This window comes from Humulus lupulus, chromosome 1 (assembly GCF_963169125.1).
Source record: "Humulus lupulus chromosome 1, drHumLupu1.1, whole genome shotgun sequence".
NCBI classification, from domain to species: Eukaryota; Viridiplantae; Streptophyta; class Magnoliopsida; order Rosales; family Cannabaceae; genus Humulus; species Humulus lupulus.
In genome coordinates, this window is record NC_084793.1 from 199,346,914 (window position 1) to 199,364,392 (window position 17,479).

The 17,479-nt window shown below is 39.3% G+C and overlaps 2 protein-coding genes across 2 annotated transcripts; both read right to left on the reverse strand.

Annotated features, from left to right (window-relative positions):
- Positions 1–13,640: 13,640 nt before the first annotated feature.
- LOC133826772 (uncharacterized) lies at positions 13,641–14,987 on the reverse strand. The gene is made up of 4 exons (XM_062258809.1): positions 14,502–14,987; positions 14,303–14,414; positions 14,170–14,211; positions 13,641–14,092 (listed from the first exon to the last, which is right to left on the reverse strand). Exons 1-4 carry the CDS (start codon positions 14,985–14,987, stop codon positions 13,641–13,643), a joined length of 1,092 nt encoding a protein of 363 aa, XP_062114793.1.
- Positions 14,988–15,242: 255 nt separating this feature from the next.
- LOC133826788 (L10-interacting MYB domain-containing protein-like) lies at positions 15,243–17,206 on the reverse strand. The gene is made up of 2 exons (XM_062258810.1): positions 15,906–17,206; positions 15,243–15,827 (listed from the first exon to the last, which is right to left on the reverse strand). Exons 1-2 carry the CDS (start codon positions 16,266–16,268, stop codon positions 15,243–15,245), a joined length of 948 nt encoding a protein of 315 aa, XP_062114794.1. The 5' UTR covers positions 16,269–17,206.
- Between the last annotated feature and the right edge of the window lie 273 nt (positions 17,207–17,479).

Below are 17,479 nucleotides of genomic sequence, written 5' to 3' on the forward strand. Positions count from 1 at the left end.
TAAATAATGTGACAAAATGTGATTTGTCACACCTTATAACATATTATTGAGAGTCACAAAATTGGACTAATGTGTGTGCCTAAATGTGACATATTTTGGAGTTACAAAATCAGTTACAAATTTGTAACTCCCAAATATTACCCAATAATGTGTATATTATATGTTACACATTTGAGATTGGATTTCATGAAGTCATGATAATATATGACTGTTGGAGACATATTTTTAACTCCCCATAGGTGTTTGGAGGTTACAAAATCATGTGGGAAAGGATTTGGGACGTTTGGAACATTTTGGAAAAATGACTTTTTTGTGCTAAAAATGGCCTATGGTCGTGGCCTAGGGGACAGAAACCAGTGGCCGCGGCCACTGAAAAGTCCTGGCCGCGGCCAGTCAGGCTGGCAGCCTATGTGAATTTTTAGTTTTTTCCAAATTGAACGGTTCTAACATCCCAAATAACTCCCAAATCTCCATTTTAATTCCATAAACATCCAATTAAACATTGGTACCAGCCATGGGGGTTGGTGGAATTTGAAATTCAAAGGGGTATTTCAAACTCTATAAATAGAAGCATAATGCTCACTTGTAAGACATACCTTTTTTCCATCCACATAGCAATTGGCTGGAAAATACACCAAAAGGCTTGATAATTCCAGATAGTTATTTCCTAGAGAGATCCCTTAGTGCTTAGAGAATAGGGGAAATAAGCTTTTGGACAAAGGTCTTGAACCTTGTTCAAGTTGGTGATCCCCACTACTCTACACTTTGGTTGTGTGAGAGTTTGTTTGTGTTTTCATTCTTTTGTTCCTCTTGTTCTTCTTATTTATTTGTATTATTATAGTATTGAGCTTGTAATCTTCTTCCTCTACATCTTATTTCTATTTACTTGTATTTTGAGCAATTTAGTTGTAATGTTTATTTAATCAATATTATCTTGTCTATTGTATTTTTGCATAGAGTTGTATTTGGTTTTTCCATATTTCCATTGAGTATTAAATATATTCTCTAACAGATACTAGTTGATAACGGGAGTTCGGTGAACTTGTTGTTTCGGTCTACACTAGAAAAAATGGGGTTGTCTGTAACCGAGCTAAAGGCCACCTCCATCATGTTGTATGGGTTTTCTGGTGAAGGGTCGGCAGTGATGGGAACAATCGAGTTGGTAATAACCTTGGGTGAGGGACCCCGAACTATTTCCAAGCTCCTCGAATTTGTGGTCATCGATTGTCCCACCGCGTACAATACAATTTTGGGTCGGCCTACATTGATGGCATTCGAAGCCATAACTTATGTCCGCCACCTCATAGTCAAATTCCCCTCCTCTACGGGGATATGTACGGTCTAAGGCGATCAGCTCACTGCCAGGGAATGCTATAGCATTTCCATGAAAGGAAAGTCACAACTTAGGCAGTAGACGATGGCCATTCAGGGCGGGAGCGAGGAATCCCAGGAAGTGAGGACTGGCCCTGAGATAAAAGAACCTCAGCAGGTCGATGGCGTAGGTACCACCCAGAGTGATGATATCAACCCTAGAGTAGGCAAAGATGGATCCGAGCTCCAGGCTATCAAAGAGCTCGAAGAGGTAAACATCAATCCTAAAGACCTTTCGAGGGTGGTTAGGCTCGGGAAAAACCTTGGCGATGAGAAAAAGGCGGAGCTGCTGAAATTTCTACAAGGAAATCTAGATGTTTTCGCCTCGTCTCATGAAGACATGGTAGGGATCAGCCCGAGCGTCATCATGCATACCCTTAACTTGGACAAAAGCATGCCTGCGAAGTCCTAGAAACAGAGGCGTCTGGGCACGACCCGAGCTACGGACCTGGAAGAGGAAGTAGCTCGACTTTTAAAATGCGGCTTTATTCACGAAGAAAAATACCCGATCTGGGTCGCCAATCCTGTTCTGGTCCCAAAACCTAACGGAAAGTGGCGGACCTGCATCGACTTCTCTGACCTGAATAAAGCATCTCCCAAGGATTGCTTCCCCTTGCCAAGAATTGACCAATTGATGGATGCCACAGCGGGGCATGAGCTCATGTCCTTCATGGATGCGTACTCTGGTTATAACCAGATCTCTATGAATCCCGCGGACCAGGAGCATACAAGCTTCATGACTCCAACCAACGTCTATTGTTATAAAGTCATGCCCTTCGGGCTAAAGAACGCAGGAGCTACATATCAGAGATTGGTCAACAGAATGTTCGCTAATCAAATCGAGAAAAACATGGAAGTGTATGTTGACGACATGTTGGTCAAGTAAAAAACTGTCGATAACCATGTTCTCGATCTGAGGGAGTGTTTTGAGATCCTGAGGAAGTATGTGATGAGGTTGAATCCCCAAAAATGTACCTTCGGGGTGGCATCAGGAAAATTTATGGGGTTCATAGTCAACACTAGAGGGATAGAGGCGAACCCTGACAAAATCATATCGCTACTCAAAATGCCACCGCTCAGGTCGCGAAAAGACGTCCAGAGTCTGACAGGAAGAGTGGCAACTCTTAATCGGTTTATTTCCAAGTCTACTGACAAGTGTTTGCCATTCTATAACTTGCTCCGGGGGAATAAAAAGTTTGAATGAACCGAAGAATGCGAGCGGGCCTTCCTCGATCTAAAAACACATTTAGCCGAGCCGCCAGTGTTGTCTAAACCAACGGGGAGAGCCTCTTTTTCTTTACTTAGCTGTTACGGAAGATGCAGCTAGTGCCATGCTGGTCCGGGAAGAGGACTAAGTTCAAAATCCAGCCTATTACATTAGCAAAAGACTTCTCGGAGCTGAATCGCAGTATCCTTTAATGGAAAAGATGGCTTTCTACCTTATCACGGCCTCCAGAAAGCTTAGGCCGTACTTCCAGTCCCATTCAATCCACGTCATGACCGATCAACCTTTAAGGTAGGTACTACAGAAACCTGAGGCATTGGGATGTCTTTTGAAATGGGCTATCAAGCTCAGCCAATTCAAAATATTGTACGTACTGTGGACTACAATCAAAAGCCAAGATCTGGCTGATTTCATGGCTGAATGCACCAGATTCCTAGAGGAACATGTGGGAGAATCGGTGCAGGCCTTGTGGGGGAGTCTTTGTGGATGGTTCATCTAACAAAAATGGGTCTGGAGTTGGAATCATTTTGATATCTCCAAAGGGGCATCGTTTCCACTCCGCGTTATGGTTCGGATTCGAGGCATCCAACAATGAGGCTGAGTACGAAGCTCTATTGGCTGGGCTTAGAGTGGAAAAGGAGTTGAAGGCCAGGGCCGTCCAGTGCTACAGTGATTCCCAGCTCGTGGTAAACCAAGTATTAGGGGAATACCAAGCGCAGGGAACCAAGATGGCGACCTACCTGGCCAAGGTGAAGAAAGAGTTGTCTGAATTTGAAAATAGCCTAGTCGAGCAGATCCCTCATGAGCAGAACGCCAATGTTGATGCTCTAGCAAAACTCGCCACCTCCAAGGAGGTCGAAACCTTGAGCCTGATACTGGTGGAATTCTTGGAAAAACCAAGCATGGTGGAGAATACAAGGGAGATCGAGATGATCGACACCAGGGCAACTTGGATGACTCCCATAGTCGAGTACCTTACAACAGGGAAGTTACCCGACGAGCGAAATGACGCGAGAAAGATACTCTATCAAGCTCTGAGGTATACAATCATAGACGGGATGTTGTATCGACGTGGCCTTTCTCTGCCTCTTCTGTGATGTGTTCTGCCAGAGGAGGCTAAAACTATTTTGCAGGAGGTGCATGAAGGCTTTTGTGGAGATCACGCTAGGGGCAAAACCTGGCCTTGAAGATATTAAGGCAAGGATATTATTGGCCCCCTCTATCAAAGGACTCAATTTCCTACGTCTGAAAGTGTGACAAGTGCCAACGGTTTTCCACGATTGCCCGAGCTCCACTAGTCGAGCTGAAGATGATCTCGTCCCCATGGCCATTTGCGTTTTGGGGAATTGATTTAATTGGAGCCCTGCCCACGGGAAAAGGAGGAGTTCGCTATGTAGTAGTGGCCATTGACTATTTCACGAAGTGGGCAGAAGCAGAGCCCCTGGAAACAATAACGTCAAAGAGAGTCCTCAATTTTGTGGTTAAGAATATCATTTGTCGGTTCGGACTGCCAAGGAAGATCGTATCAAACAATGGAACCCAGTTCGATAGCGACCTCTTCACCGAATTTTGTGGAAGACACGGCATAATTAAGAGTTTCTCCTCAGTGGCCTACCCCGAGGCTAATGGGCAGGTCGAAGTTGTGAACAAGACGCTCAAGTCAAGCCTTAAGAAGAGGTTGGACAAGGCCAAGGGAGTTTGGCCCGAGCAGCTCCCACAGGTGCTATGGGCGTACCGAACCTCACACTGAACTTCGATGGGGCACACCCCTTTTTCCTTGACTTTCAGAAGTGAGGTCGTCCTTCCTGTCGAAACAAAGATAGCTACGCACAGGATCCAAACCTTCTGCCAGGAGCATAATGATAAACTGCTCAGCGTGTCCCTCGACCTGATTGATGAAAAGTGAGAAGATTCACAGCTATGGCTCGCACATTATCAACAAAAAATCACTCGTTACTTTAATTCAAAGGTCAAGAAGCGTGTCTTTGGATTAGGAGACCTGGTACTCCGAAAGGTATTTTTAGCAGGAAAGGACCCCAAAGATGGTGCCTTAGGCCCAAGCTGGGAAGGGCCCTCTCAGATAATCGAAATCGTACAGGAAGGTACTTTCAAATTGGCCCGACTTAGTGGAGAAATGGTACCACGAACCTGGAATGCTATACATTTGAAAAAGTATTATCAATGATCAAACCACCTATTTATGTAAGGCTTGAATATAAAACCCATTTAATTTTAGAAATATATAATTTAGTTCTAAGAGACAGTCTATGGTATATTTGTATCTTTGCACGGTTTCATATGCATGTTAGTTCAAAGTAACCCAGAAAGTCCACTTCCTGATTACTTGGGGGGCAGACAACCCGAGGACCAGGTTCCGAAACTTAGAAGTTGGTTAAATTGATTAACAATGTTTTTTCTAAAGAAAAAGCGGAGTATTCAATAAAACTAACATGAACTAAGTTTTTAAATTAAATATCCTGGACACGACTAGGTTCCGAAACTTAAAAGTTTGTTAAATTGATTAACAATGTTTTTTCTAAAGAAAAAGCGGAGTATTCAATAAAACTAACACGAACTAAGTTTTTAAATTAAATATCCTGGACACGACTAGGTTCCAAAACTTAGAAGTTTGTTAAATTGATTAACAATGTTTTTTCTAAAGAAAAAGCGAAGTATTCAATAAAACTAACATGAACTAAGTTTTTAAATTAATTATCCTGGACACGACCAGGTTCCGAAACTTAGAAGTTGGTTAAATTTATTAACAATGTTTTTTCTAAAGAAAAAGCGAAGTATTCAATAAAACTAACACGAACTAAGTTTTTAAATTAAATATCCTGGACACGACCAGGTTTCGAAATTTAGAAGTTGGTTAAATTGATTAACAATATTTTTTCTAAAGAAAAAGCGGAGTATTCAATAAAACTAACACGAACTAAGTTTTTAAATTAAATATCCTGGACACGACCAGGTTCCGAAACTTGGAAGTTAGTAAAAATTGATTGACCAGTGTTTTTTCTAAAAAAACACAAAATATCAATAATACTAACACGAACTACGTTTTAAATTAAAATCCTAGATACGACCAGGTAAAAAACTTGGAGGTTAGTAAAAATTGATTAACCAGTGTTTTTTCTAAAAAAACACAAAATATCAATAATATTAACGCGAACTAAGTTTTAATTTAAAACCCTGGATGGAACCAAGTCCAAGGCCTGATGTTTAACAGGTAAGATATAAATTGGCATCAATTTTGGTCACGACCAAAGTTAAAGTATCTATCTCGACCTAAAAGTCATTTCCCTTAATTTTGGATGAATGAGTTATAGGCATATAAAAAAAATTTAATCAAAACCAAGGAATAATTGAAAAATAGATACTTAAATTACAGATGAATTGTCTCGAGGAAAATAACCTCGTGTCAAGCCAAAAATGGCAGATGTTTACAAAAAACAAAAAAGAAAGAGAAGTTCTTTAAACAACGAAATAAACTAGGATTCACCAGGACGCCCCGAAGAGGTCACCTCCTCGGTTTCTTGCTCGCCGACAGTAGAGGTCTCCCCAGTCTCAGAGGTGGCTCTTGTTGAAGTCGAGCCTTAAACTTCTCGAGATATGGCTCCCACACCTCGGGGGCCAGGAAAGAGAAGTTGTCGTCTTGATTGAAGGCCCAGCACTGGTAGAGCATGGCCTCCATGGAGGAGCTAGAAGACACCTTCTCTGCCTTAGTGGCAGCCTCGGCCTCCAGCTGTTTATCCCTGGCCTTCGCGAGCTCAGCCTTCACAGCAGCCAAGGAGGCCTGCGTAGCCTGCTCGCCTTCTTGGGCAGCCGTCAAGGCAGCCTTGGCACTTTGCTCTTGTTGATGAGCGGTTGCGAGGGCGGCTTGAGCAGCGGCCTGAGTAGTCTGGAGCTCTGCCCTGAAATCTTTATTCCTGGCCCTAGATCGAGCTAGGCTGCGATGTAGGGCCAAAGCTGCCTGCAAAAAAGTAAAGAAAGTTAGACGCGTACTGGGAAGAAAGACAAAGAATAAATTTAACTAAGTAGGCTTACTGTGAGGTTCATCCCCAACTCGGACTCTATGATGTTCTCGGGATTCCTCGCCTCGATCTCCCTTAAGTCCTTCGGATTGGCTTTGTAAAAATGCTCCACCGTGTAGTTCGCGGTCTCATAGACCGTTCCCCGGAAGGTGTCTGGGATTTTCTCCAAATCTTGGGCGTTGACCAGGATACGCACAATGGGAGTGGGGACCGGCAGAGCTCCGACTAGTGCCACCTGGTCCCGAGCAGGGGCGGGGTGTCGTGGGGGAGGAGGCGGCATCTTCTCCGTAGCTGCAGGGGTCTGACCTCTCCCCTTGGCAGGGGACTTGGAGGTTGTCCCAGCGGCAGGAGGAGTTTTCTTGGGAAGTTGGGGCCTTTTTACAAGTGGTCCGGATGGCCCGGAGGAGGGATTCCCCTCCTGGAAGATGGAGCGCAGGTCGTTGTCCCCGAGCTGTGCCATCTCCTCGCCTGAAATAAGAGGAAAAGGACGTCATTATACATGTAAAGTTATTATATTACAAAGGAAATCTAAAGGTGTATTGAAAAAGTCCTACCCTCCGAGCTAGAGGAGGAGTCTATTGCCACGACCTCCGACCTCGAAACTTCTATAGGGGAGGGGGAGTCTAAGTCTACTACTTCATGAATCAAAGGGGGTTCTGGGCCAGGATCTGCCTAAGGACTGGACTTCTCTACGTACTGTCTAAGTCCTAGAGCAACTATACCCTCGAGAAGGGAGGGCCACGACCTAAGGTTGGTCCCATACTTGTAACGACCCAAATTCGCTAATAAGGCTTAAGGGCCTTGATTAGTGTGCCTGGAGGGTATAATGGGAATTATGAGTGACTTTAATGATTAAGATGCATGATTATGATTTAAAGCATGTTATATGACTATTTGAATATCTGAGATGCATGACTATGTGTATTAGTATGCATGTAGGCCCTGATTAGGTTAGAAGGGCATAATCGTAATTTTGGCCATTTTAGGCATAACTGCTTTGATATATGTGATAATTGTCGATACCACATTATTATGTGGATGTATCCGTGATCTGTGACTCGAGACGATCCTAGTGAGCAAAGTAGCGAAAAAGTCATGGCGGGGATTTATACCCGGCTCGGGGTGAGCTCAGGGGTATAAATGGGAATTTAGTGGATATACTGGAGTCTACCTTGACATTGAGGAATATTGTTGGTGATTAATTAGGTATCGGGAATTAGGCAGGAAATATTAGAGACACTCGAGGAGTTAGCGGGAATTGGATAAAATGACTAAAATGCCCCTAAGTGGATTTAAGGGTTTAGACTTAATAGGGAGGGCATAATAGTCATTTGGCTTACAGGAGTTAAGTATTACCAAGGTTTTATGTTAGTGGAGATTGTAGGGAAGTGTAGAAGTCTGAAAGAAGGAAAAAAGAAGAAAAAGAAAGGGAGAAAACAGAGAGTTTTCTAAGGTCGGTTTAAGCTTCCTTTATCAATTTCTTGAGGATTTCTGGAGCAAAGCTCAGAGGAGAGCTGGGATAGACTGAACATCAAGGATCCTAATCTAGGATTGAGAAATTGGCAGAGGTTTAGCAAGATTTCATCAACACTTGAGGGAAGTTGGAGCCAAGGGTTGAGGAGAAGCAAGCCAAGGAGGTCTAGAGGCACTTTGAGGTTGAAATTCCACCAGAGGTGAGCGCTGGGGTTCGAGGGGGATCGTGCAAGGAGTCAAGAGATCAAAGCTAGTGAATTGAAAGGTAAGAAAACTGCACCCGGTTATATGTTTGTGATGGGACTAAGTGCTCCTGATACTTGTATCGTGTCAATGATGGTATTATGCCATGGGACATGTAAAAGCGGCCTAAGAGTGCCGTACATAATATTTGCGCACAAGGCGCGGCTTGGCCACTGGTAGCCGAGGACAACTTAACATTCACTGAGCTTGGTTTAAGGGGGCCGGAGTCAGTGGGATAACAGAGGGAGCAGCCTGAGAGCGCTAGCCCTAGTTATCATTTGTGCAGTGATATATGATATGAGTTGATATGTTTAGTATGTTGAATACTTGATTTTACTGAGTGATCATATGTTTGAGAACTTGAGATGCAACGTGAGATATTGATTTGTCTGTTGATTGCTTATGCTCTGTTGTTGTGTTTTCTTGCTGGGCCTTGGCTCACGGGTGCTACGTGGTGCAGGTAAAGGCAAGGGCAAGTTGGACCAAGCCTGAGATGGAGAGCTTCGGGGTGGAATGTACATAGCCAGCTGCTCGATCACCACGGTCGAGGAGTGGATCAGGACAGGGATTGCCTAACTGTTCGTTTTGCCTTAATATGGCTTGTTGTTGAATCTAAACTTTATGACTTTTGTAAACGGTCTTTAAACTTATATTTTTGGGATCCCATGTAAACAGATAGTGTTTCTTAATGAAAATGTGGCTTTCGAGACCAAAACATTTTTAACCCTAGTTCCTTTACAGTTTCGATGACACGCTTTCAATTAAATGACTTGATTAGCAAGTCTGGCACTTTATAAACACACAGTGTAGCAGTCTTGGTTATCCAGGGCATTACAATACTCCTCAAAGAAGGCTGACCTAAAAGACAAGGTATTGTCTACTACTACGATACCCCTAGGACGGCCCATGTCATGACGTAGTACTAATTGATCTATGCACTAGAGCAAGGTCATGTTACGTTCTGGGTTGTTTTGGTGACGATGTACGAGCTGGTTTGGGTTAAACCTAGCTAGCCTAAGGTTTGCGGCAGCCCTATCTAGGTCCCTAAAAGGGTATGGGTTACCTTGGCCAGAAGGACCAGCTACTGCCCCTGATTAAGCTCATTCCAAATCAGGGTCCCAAGCAACCTCAGGAGCTTGCCTCTTTCCCATGAGCGACACCTCGGTCTCTTCTTCCTGCTCGTCGCCATCGTCAACCGCAGCTTCTCCCTCGGGAATAGGCGCCAGCTCGCGGGCTACTGGGTAATTAGCCCGTGTCCTCCTCAAGGCCAGAGTTTGGCCTGCGGAGATTAACTTACATGCCAACATCATGTCATCAGACACGAGTTGGCGGTAGTCCTTCTCACTGGGCGAAAGCCCCGCCAGAGTATCATATTGACCCCCAAGGGTCACAGATTTGGCTGTCCTCGTAAAAATGGTTGCACGATGGTGCCCCAATCAGTATACACGTGAAAAGACAGAAAAAGAAAAAGTAATAATAATTTCGCGAGCTAAGAATAGAAAGGAAACTTACGAGGATGGTTGAAGTAATGGTGCTCGCAGTTGCGAAACTCATTCGACATAAATAACTGATATTTGAAGTCGTTGGCATGGCTGAGCAGTTCGATGACTGCAGGTGAGTTCGGGAAGCAGGTCAGGTAGTAGAACCCATCGCCTCATCCACATTGATCCGGGCTGGCCTTGAGACAAAAGAATTAGAGGATATCTACAGAGGTGGGGACCTCCCACATCTGCTTCAGGAAAAGATACCTCAGCCTGACCAGCAGACGATAGGAATTCGGAGGAAGTTGAAATGGTGCCAACTTCGCGTAATTGAGGAAATCGGCAAAGTACTGGTCAAGGGGGAGGAAGGCCCTGGCCCTTAAATGCTCGTCACTCCAGGCCGCGAAGTCCTCCTCGAGGGGTGCGCAGCTCCTCTCCCCCTCGAAGGGAGGTCGGGCGATAAGAGCGCTAGTCCCAATCTCGATGTTATGGGACAACATTATTTTGTTGACCCTCCCTTGTTTCGTGATCTTCGAGACTATCCTCTCCGTCTCAAAGTAAGCATCAGGTCCCACCTTGATCTCCTTCTCCACCGTGGGACCGAACCAGGGGATGGGGGATTCTACCGCCACCTCCTTTCCCCTGCTGGATTGCTGGGATGACGAGCCGGCCGCGCTTTTCTTGGACACACTTCTTTTGGGCGCCATCTGATCGCCTAGCGAACAAGAACGATAAAATACTTAGTAGGCGACCTAAAAGTTATGAAAGGACAAACAGTGCAAGAAGAACAAAGGTATTTCATACGCGAGCTGAGGTAATCTCAGCCCGCGGTGTGACGCCACGCGCTGTCGTGGACACGCGCCTAGGTTTCCAACAGACCCTTGATGTTCAGGGATCCGTGTGTCAGGAGGGTCATGCTATTACTTGCCTTAGGGGAGAGGTTTTTAGAGAAAAACCACCTAGGAAGCATGACCCCTAAGCTACCCGGTTTTATACCCTAAAAACCTCTCATCTTCCGTATCCCAAATGGGTATTTCCTAAAATTACCCAGAATTCACCCAGAAATTTCCTAATTATGAACATCACAATTCTAAACATATTTTTAGGATCTACTCAATAAGCCTAAAATCGAAACTTATGCACCAGAGTTATTTAGAAATAGCCTACCGTTTGTCACTATAAAGTGCAAATTCACATTAAAAAACAAAAAACAAACAAGCAAGTCTCGGAAAGACAGGAAACTTACAGTATGTTCTTCAAGTGAAAGAGGCAAGCAACATAGAGAAAAAGTTCCTGGGGAAATCCTTGATGCCTGGGTTTTCGAGGGTTCTTTTTGTGACGAGGTTATTGAGATTTTGGGATTTTAATCAAGAAAATAAGAAGAGTTTTTTTTTCTTAAGCTCAGAAGAGATGATAAAATGAAGAAAACTTTCGAATGAAAGGTGGTGAACACTGAATATTTCCAGCCCTATTTATACGTAAAAGTCGTAAGGAAACGAGGACCGTCCAATCAAGCTGATGCGAGATACGAGGGTCATGATTTGAAAGATGAAACGGCGGCAAAAAGGTGGTCATACCATTTAATACAATCCTCGAAACCCGAATAGACGCCAATCACGGCGTTCCACGTGTCCAGTACTCAAGTGACGGGCAGGGTTTGGATGATCGCAATGGGAGTTTAAAAGTCCCTACCGTGTAAGTCAGAAGTGACATCATGGAACACGAGCAGGGACTTGGGGGGCAAATGTATGCCCTGAAAATCAGCACGTACCTTTCTAAGCAGCTCGGGTACAACTGGCAAGCAAAAGGATATAATTGATGTTCCACATGTTCACCTGTTGTCCGGGGAAGTCTAGCACGATTCCCTAGACAGAATGGCATGAGCTGATGAGTTTGTGGCAACATACTGTCTGGAATCACTTGTGGAATACAGCATCCATTGGCACGAGCTTACAGTACACTAGCTCGTGGTACGCCAGAGGTCTGACGTACCCCAGGGTCTATATAACGTTGACTACGCAATGTAAACGTGCGTGAACAGACATCACGTATCTGTTTTATCCTGAATTCCCGGATACGCAATATAAACGTGCATGATTAGATATCACACGCCTAAATTAGACCATGCGGCCCATGATCAATTTTACTTAATGATTAGACCACACTTTAATATAAAATGTAAATATTAATCATTGATGTGACAGAGATGATGCGAGAGATCAAGGGATCACGGGATGACCCCAATACCTACCCAGGGATCATTCTCCTATAGATACCAAGACCCTGGGTAGTGTTGAGGGTTGGATTTTCTCTGTAATGCAAGGGCTGTAAAATTATAGAAAGAGATACAGTAATAACACAGACTCGTGGACTAAGGGGATTTTAACCTCCGTACCACGTAAAAAGGAGTGATCATTTTCTTTGTATTTGACTTCCAACATCCTTGAGTATTATCACTTTCTTAGTACGGTTTATCATTAAGCACTAATACATCCTAGTTATTCATATAATTCACTATTGGCGAAAAACCGCGTCAACAATATTATTAAAAAAAATTGACATATGTCATTAAATTAAAAAGAGAGTGAGTTATAGAGTTTCCTTAGCACTCCTCAATTAATAATGTGGGGAACATAAAAATTTATTATTTAATTGGATCATTATTTCATAATTAAATTAATAATTTATTAATTTATGAGTTGATAAAATTTTAATTTATTAAGATAATAATTATGAAAATACATCAAGTATATGCATGTATATATCAAAAAATTGATAAATGCACCTAAATTACTAAACTGAATAATATCGTATTAAATTCAGGATGCATCAATTCATGAATCAATAATAAATAGAAATCATGAATCCATCTATATTTGTAAAAAAAATAAAACTATTTTCATGAATAATGATATTATTGTTTTATATATTAAGTGAGATTTATGTGTTTTTCTCTAAAATTATTATCTTGTAAACTTAATGAATTATTAATTTATCATATTGTCGGGATTGGACAAAAATATAATTTAACTAAGATTATTAATTAATTAAGTATTAATTTATTAAGGTTATACTTAAATTTAGATATGGTGGTATAAGAATTTATTTTATAAATATTATTATATAGTATTGTATGGTGTTCATCATTTGATATAATATTTCTTGATTGATTAAATATAGTGACATTAGTCATTTTTCCCCCTCTCTTTTGCAAATTGTATGCATATACCCCTCACTTTTGATTTTGTATACAAATGCCTCATAAATAGTAAAATTAGTCTTTTTTTACTCCTAACTACTTATCTTAATATGAATTTACTCCTAAATTTTTTATCTATCATTAAGGGCCAGTTTGGTACAGCTGTGCTGTGAGAAAAAGCAGCTGTAGCTGTGCTGTGAGAAAAAACTGCTGAGTGTTTGGTAAATTATAACTTTAGAAATACTGTGAGTTGGAAAAGTTGTATATAAGTGTTTGGTAAATTAGATTATTGGATAGCTGTTAAATACAAAATGACCAAAATAGGTATCATATGTATTTAACTAATTTTGTTTGAATAAATTTATACATATTAACATATTTATAATTATTTTTTATTTTATTAAAAATAATAATGATTTTTTATAATATTTAATTCTTTTAATATATACGTATAATAAAATGATTAATTAAATTTTAAAAAATAAAAAATCAACATAAATATTGTCTATTTTTAAATTATTATAAATTTTGATCATAACAAATAATTTAAATTTAGTCAATTTGATACGACAAAATACAAAACTTAAATAAAATAAAATAGATAAGAATATAGTTTAATTATATCCCATTAAACTTGCAGCAATCAGATCTCTAGTATTGTCCATTTTATTTAAATTTGAAGCTCTAGCTGTCTCATCTTCATCTTCAATATTAGTTTGATCTTCTACACAATAGTATGGATTATCTCTAATTTTCTCAAAATGTCGATCACGTTTTGCATGCCTTCGAATGTAATTATGCAAGGTCATTGATGCAATCACTATTTTCACTTGCTTCTGATATGGATAACTAGGCATATCTCTTAATATTTTCCATCTTTTCTTCCATACTCCAAAAGTTCTTTCAATAACACTTCGAAGAGAAGAATGTGCCTGGTTGAATACCTCTTTATAACCAGTAGATTTGCTACCTCGTTGAAATTGTGGTAGATGGTATCTTTGGCCTTTATATGGTCCTAAAAAACCTGTAATTTGTGGGTATCCCGCATCCACTAAATAATATTTTCCTGTCAAATAAAATATAAAAATATAATTACAAAATTATAAAGACTTTAATATTTTATAAATGTGTTTAGATGACAACCTTGGGGAGGTTTTGGAAAATTTGAAGTTGAATCACGTAAAGCTGTATAGAAAATTCTTGTATCATGAGCAGAACCTTCCCACCCAGCATATGCATATATAAATTGCATATATAAATTGCATATCAAAATTACATATTGCCATGACATTCTGAGTTGGTATCCCTTTTCTACCAACAAATGGTACTTGATCTTCAGGTGGAATTACAGCATTCACATGTACACCGTCTATTGCGCCAATACAGTTCTAGAAAAAAAATACAAGATTATAAAAATATACTCTAGTTAGAAAAAAAATTATTAAAAAATTGTATAATTTTAAAGTATGACTTACCTTAAAATGAGGCATATATCTAGAATATTTCAATATCTCTTCAGGAACATCTTTAAATTCTGGGTCTGGTGGTTTTAATATATCTACACTCATATGACATAAAACATCTAAAACCTTGTTGAAATATCGACTAACTGTCTCGCCTGAGTGTTGGAATCGCTCTTGTGTTAATCGGTTTCCAGCACCGTGACCTAATGTAAATAAAAACATGCCTAATATCTCAAGAGCACACATTCTCTTTGAACCCTTAAATCCATAATTAGCTTCCAATTCATCGCATAATTTAATGAAAACATCTTTCTCCATCCTAAACATGCTATAACATCTACTTTCATTTCCTTTTAATATTTCCATCAACCACATATGACCAGTTTGAGAAGAATTCATACAAGGTGTCTTTTCAATATATGTTGTATAATAATGTTGAACAAAGTATGTAGCTATAGACGCCGATTGTAACTCAATCTCCTCATCCGTGTCTGCCATTATTTCTAATTTAAAATAAACCTGTGTATATTAAAGAGTATATAAAATACATGCCAAATAGCCATAAAGTCTTCATAACAAATGCAAGTGAAAAACATAATAAAGCATATTTATATTAATTAGTGACAACACCAAGTCTTGAGAGCAATTTAAAAAAAAAGTCTGTAAAGAAATAACATAATAAACATATACTAACGTCATAACACAAAGTTTAGAAAATAAATACTACTACTACTATAAGTCATGGTATTATAATTATCCCAGAGTATGCTCATTCTTGAGCCAAGTAAGCATCAACTCAGGTTCTTCCAATGAAGCAAACATCTCTCTCTTCTCTTTCATGATAAACAAGTGAGTTGCAAATAAATACAAGTTGCTCCCTTTCTCAATTCTAGGCAAAGAATTTAAAATTTTCATAACTTCGGTAATACTATTCTCCTTTCTAGCTGTTTCAATATTTCTACTCCTTGTCTCCACAGCATCAGCAAGGCGACCAATTTGTTCAAATATTATTAAAGGCCCTGTCTTCTTCATTTTTCCTTTTCCATGTTTCATTGCTTTATTTTGTTTCTCAAGTGGCTCGGCTAATCTCTTGTTATTTTTCTCTCTAAGAAATCTATCAGTATTAGGCATCTCTAGATCATCGTCACTACTCTCAAGTTGTTCATGTAAGGTTTCAATATTGTTAAAAGGTTTTTCAGACTCAGATGGAATTATTCCAGATGAAGGTGTCCAAGCATACTCTCCTGTAGCAACAGTGTTCATGAAAATCCTATCTAATTTTTCCTCTACCTCTGGTTCAATTCCCCAAATGCGAAACTTTGCAACATCGGGATGACTCTACAAAATAATTTTGTTAATTAAATGTAACATTTATGAAGAAAAAAAAAGTCTTTTAGTTTCATATAAATATTTAACAAGATTATAATGTATCTGTAATTTACTATTCCACCAATCTTCAGTTGCATCAATTGTATTCTTTTTTATATTCCATCCTAAGCCAGTTTCTTTTCCCTTGAGTTGCTTCCAAAGCTTCCATTCATTTTTTAATCCATCCCACTTATTTTTCAATTGTGGTCTAGTGTAATCTCTTCCAGTTGCTTTCTTCATATTTGTAATCAAGTTTACATATCCAACTTTATCTAAATAAGTAGTAGGACGATGCCCATCATCAACCTCTTTGATACAGAAGTCTAAGAAAAAATTCAAACTCTCTAAATTCCATATTGCTTTACTTCTTGGTACGTCACTCTTGGTGCAAATATTATTTTCATTTTCCATCTAATAAAAGTGAAATGATAAGTATAAAAAAAATACAAAAGTAAAATGATGTATCCATATACGCAACAACTCTTATCAATCACTACCATCTATGTAAAACTAAATAATTCAACTAAAGTTCAACATATCCAACTTCAAGACTATTCTTAAAGAATCCCTTGGGAGAAGATAAAACACACACATATGTACATTCATATACATGTAAAAAGGTTACTATAAATCAACTTTTGAAGTGAGAAAATTAAGTAAAAATAAAAGAACTAAAAAGATATTTTTGTTATGTATATGGCAACCATAAAATGATTCATCTTTGAATGTAAAAATTGTATTTTTAATGTCCACTTCTCGGCTGAGAGAGCAGACAACCATAAATGAAATTATTTTAATTATAGATATTGTTAGACAAAATATATCTCTTTTATATTGTTTATTTCACTCAAAACAAAAAGATAAAAATCTAATCTAGTTTTTGTATTAAAAAAGCATATCTATTCTTTCATGGTAATTCTTATTCTTTATTATTAAAGTTTATTTAGAAAAAAGATTAAAAAAAAAAAAAAAAAAAGGCTGTGTACTCTCTCTCTGTGTCGTACTCTATTGGCACCCATCACTCTGTATTTTTCTTGGTCAATCACAAAGGCTCCTTTTTCAGTCAGTGTTGAATATTCAGCTCTACATATGACTTTAATTCTCTCAATGTTGAATATAACTCTATATACGACTTTAATTCTCTCTCTCTCTCTCTCTCCTCTGCGTCCTACTCTATATATCCATTAGAAACAAAAAAAATCTCTCTCCTCTGCGTCGTACTCTATATATCCATTAGAAACAAAAAAAACCAAATGCACTCTATATATCCATTAGAAACAAAAAAGGAAATGCATCAAAATAAACCATTAAACAAGTCCAACCCATATATATATATATATATACACACAAATATACTAGTACGAAGAAGATCGAATAACCCAGTATCACAGAAACAATAATCAAACCACTGTACAAATATATATATATATAATGCCCTTTAATAAATCTGTGTTTAATATAGCATTCAAAAAAAAAAGTTAGAGAAATACCTTGACTTGATTGTGCTGGAGTTTTTGACAGAGAAGTGTAGTCCGTGAGGAAGAAGGAAGAAGAAATGGTGAGGCAAGGTGAAGAAGATTTAACGATTGAAAAAGAAGACCTAATAATTCTAATTTAAATGA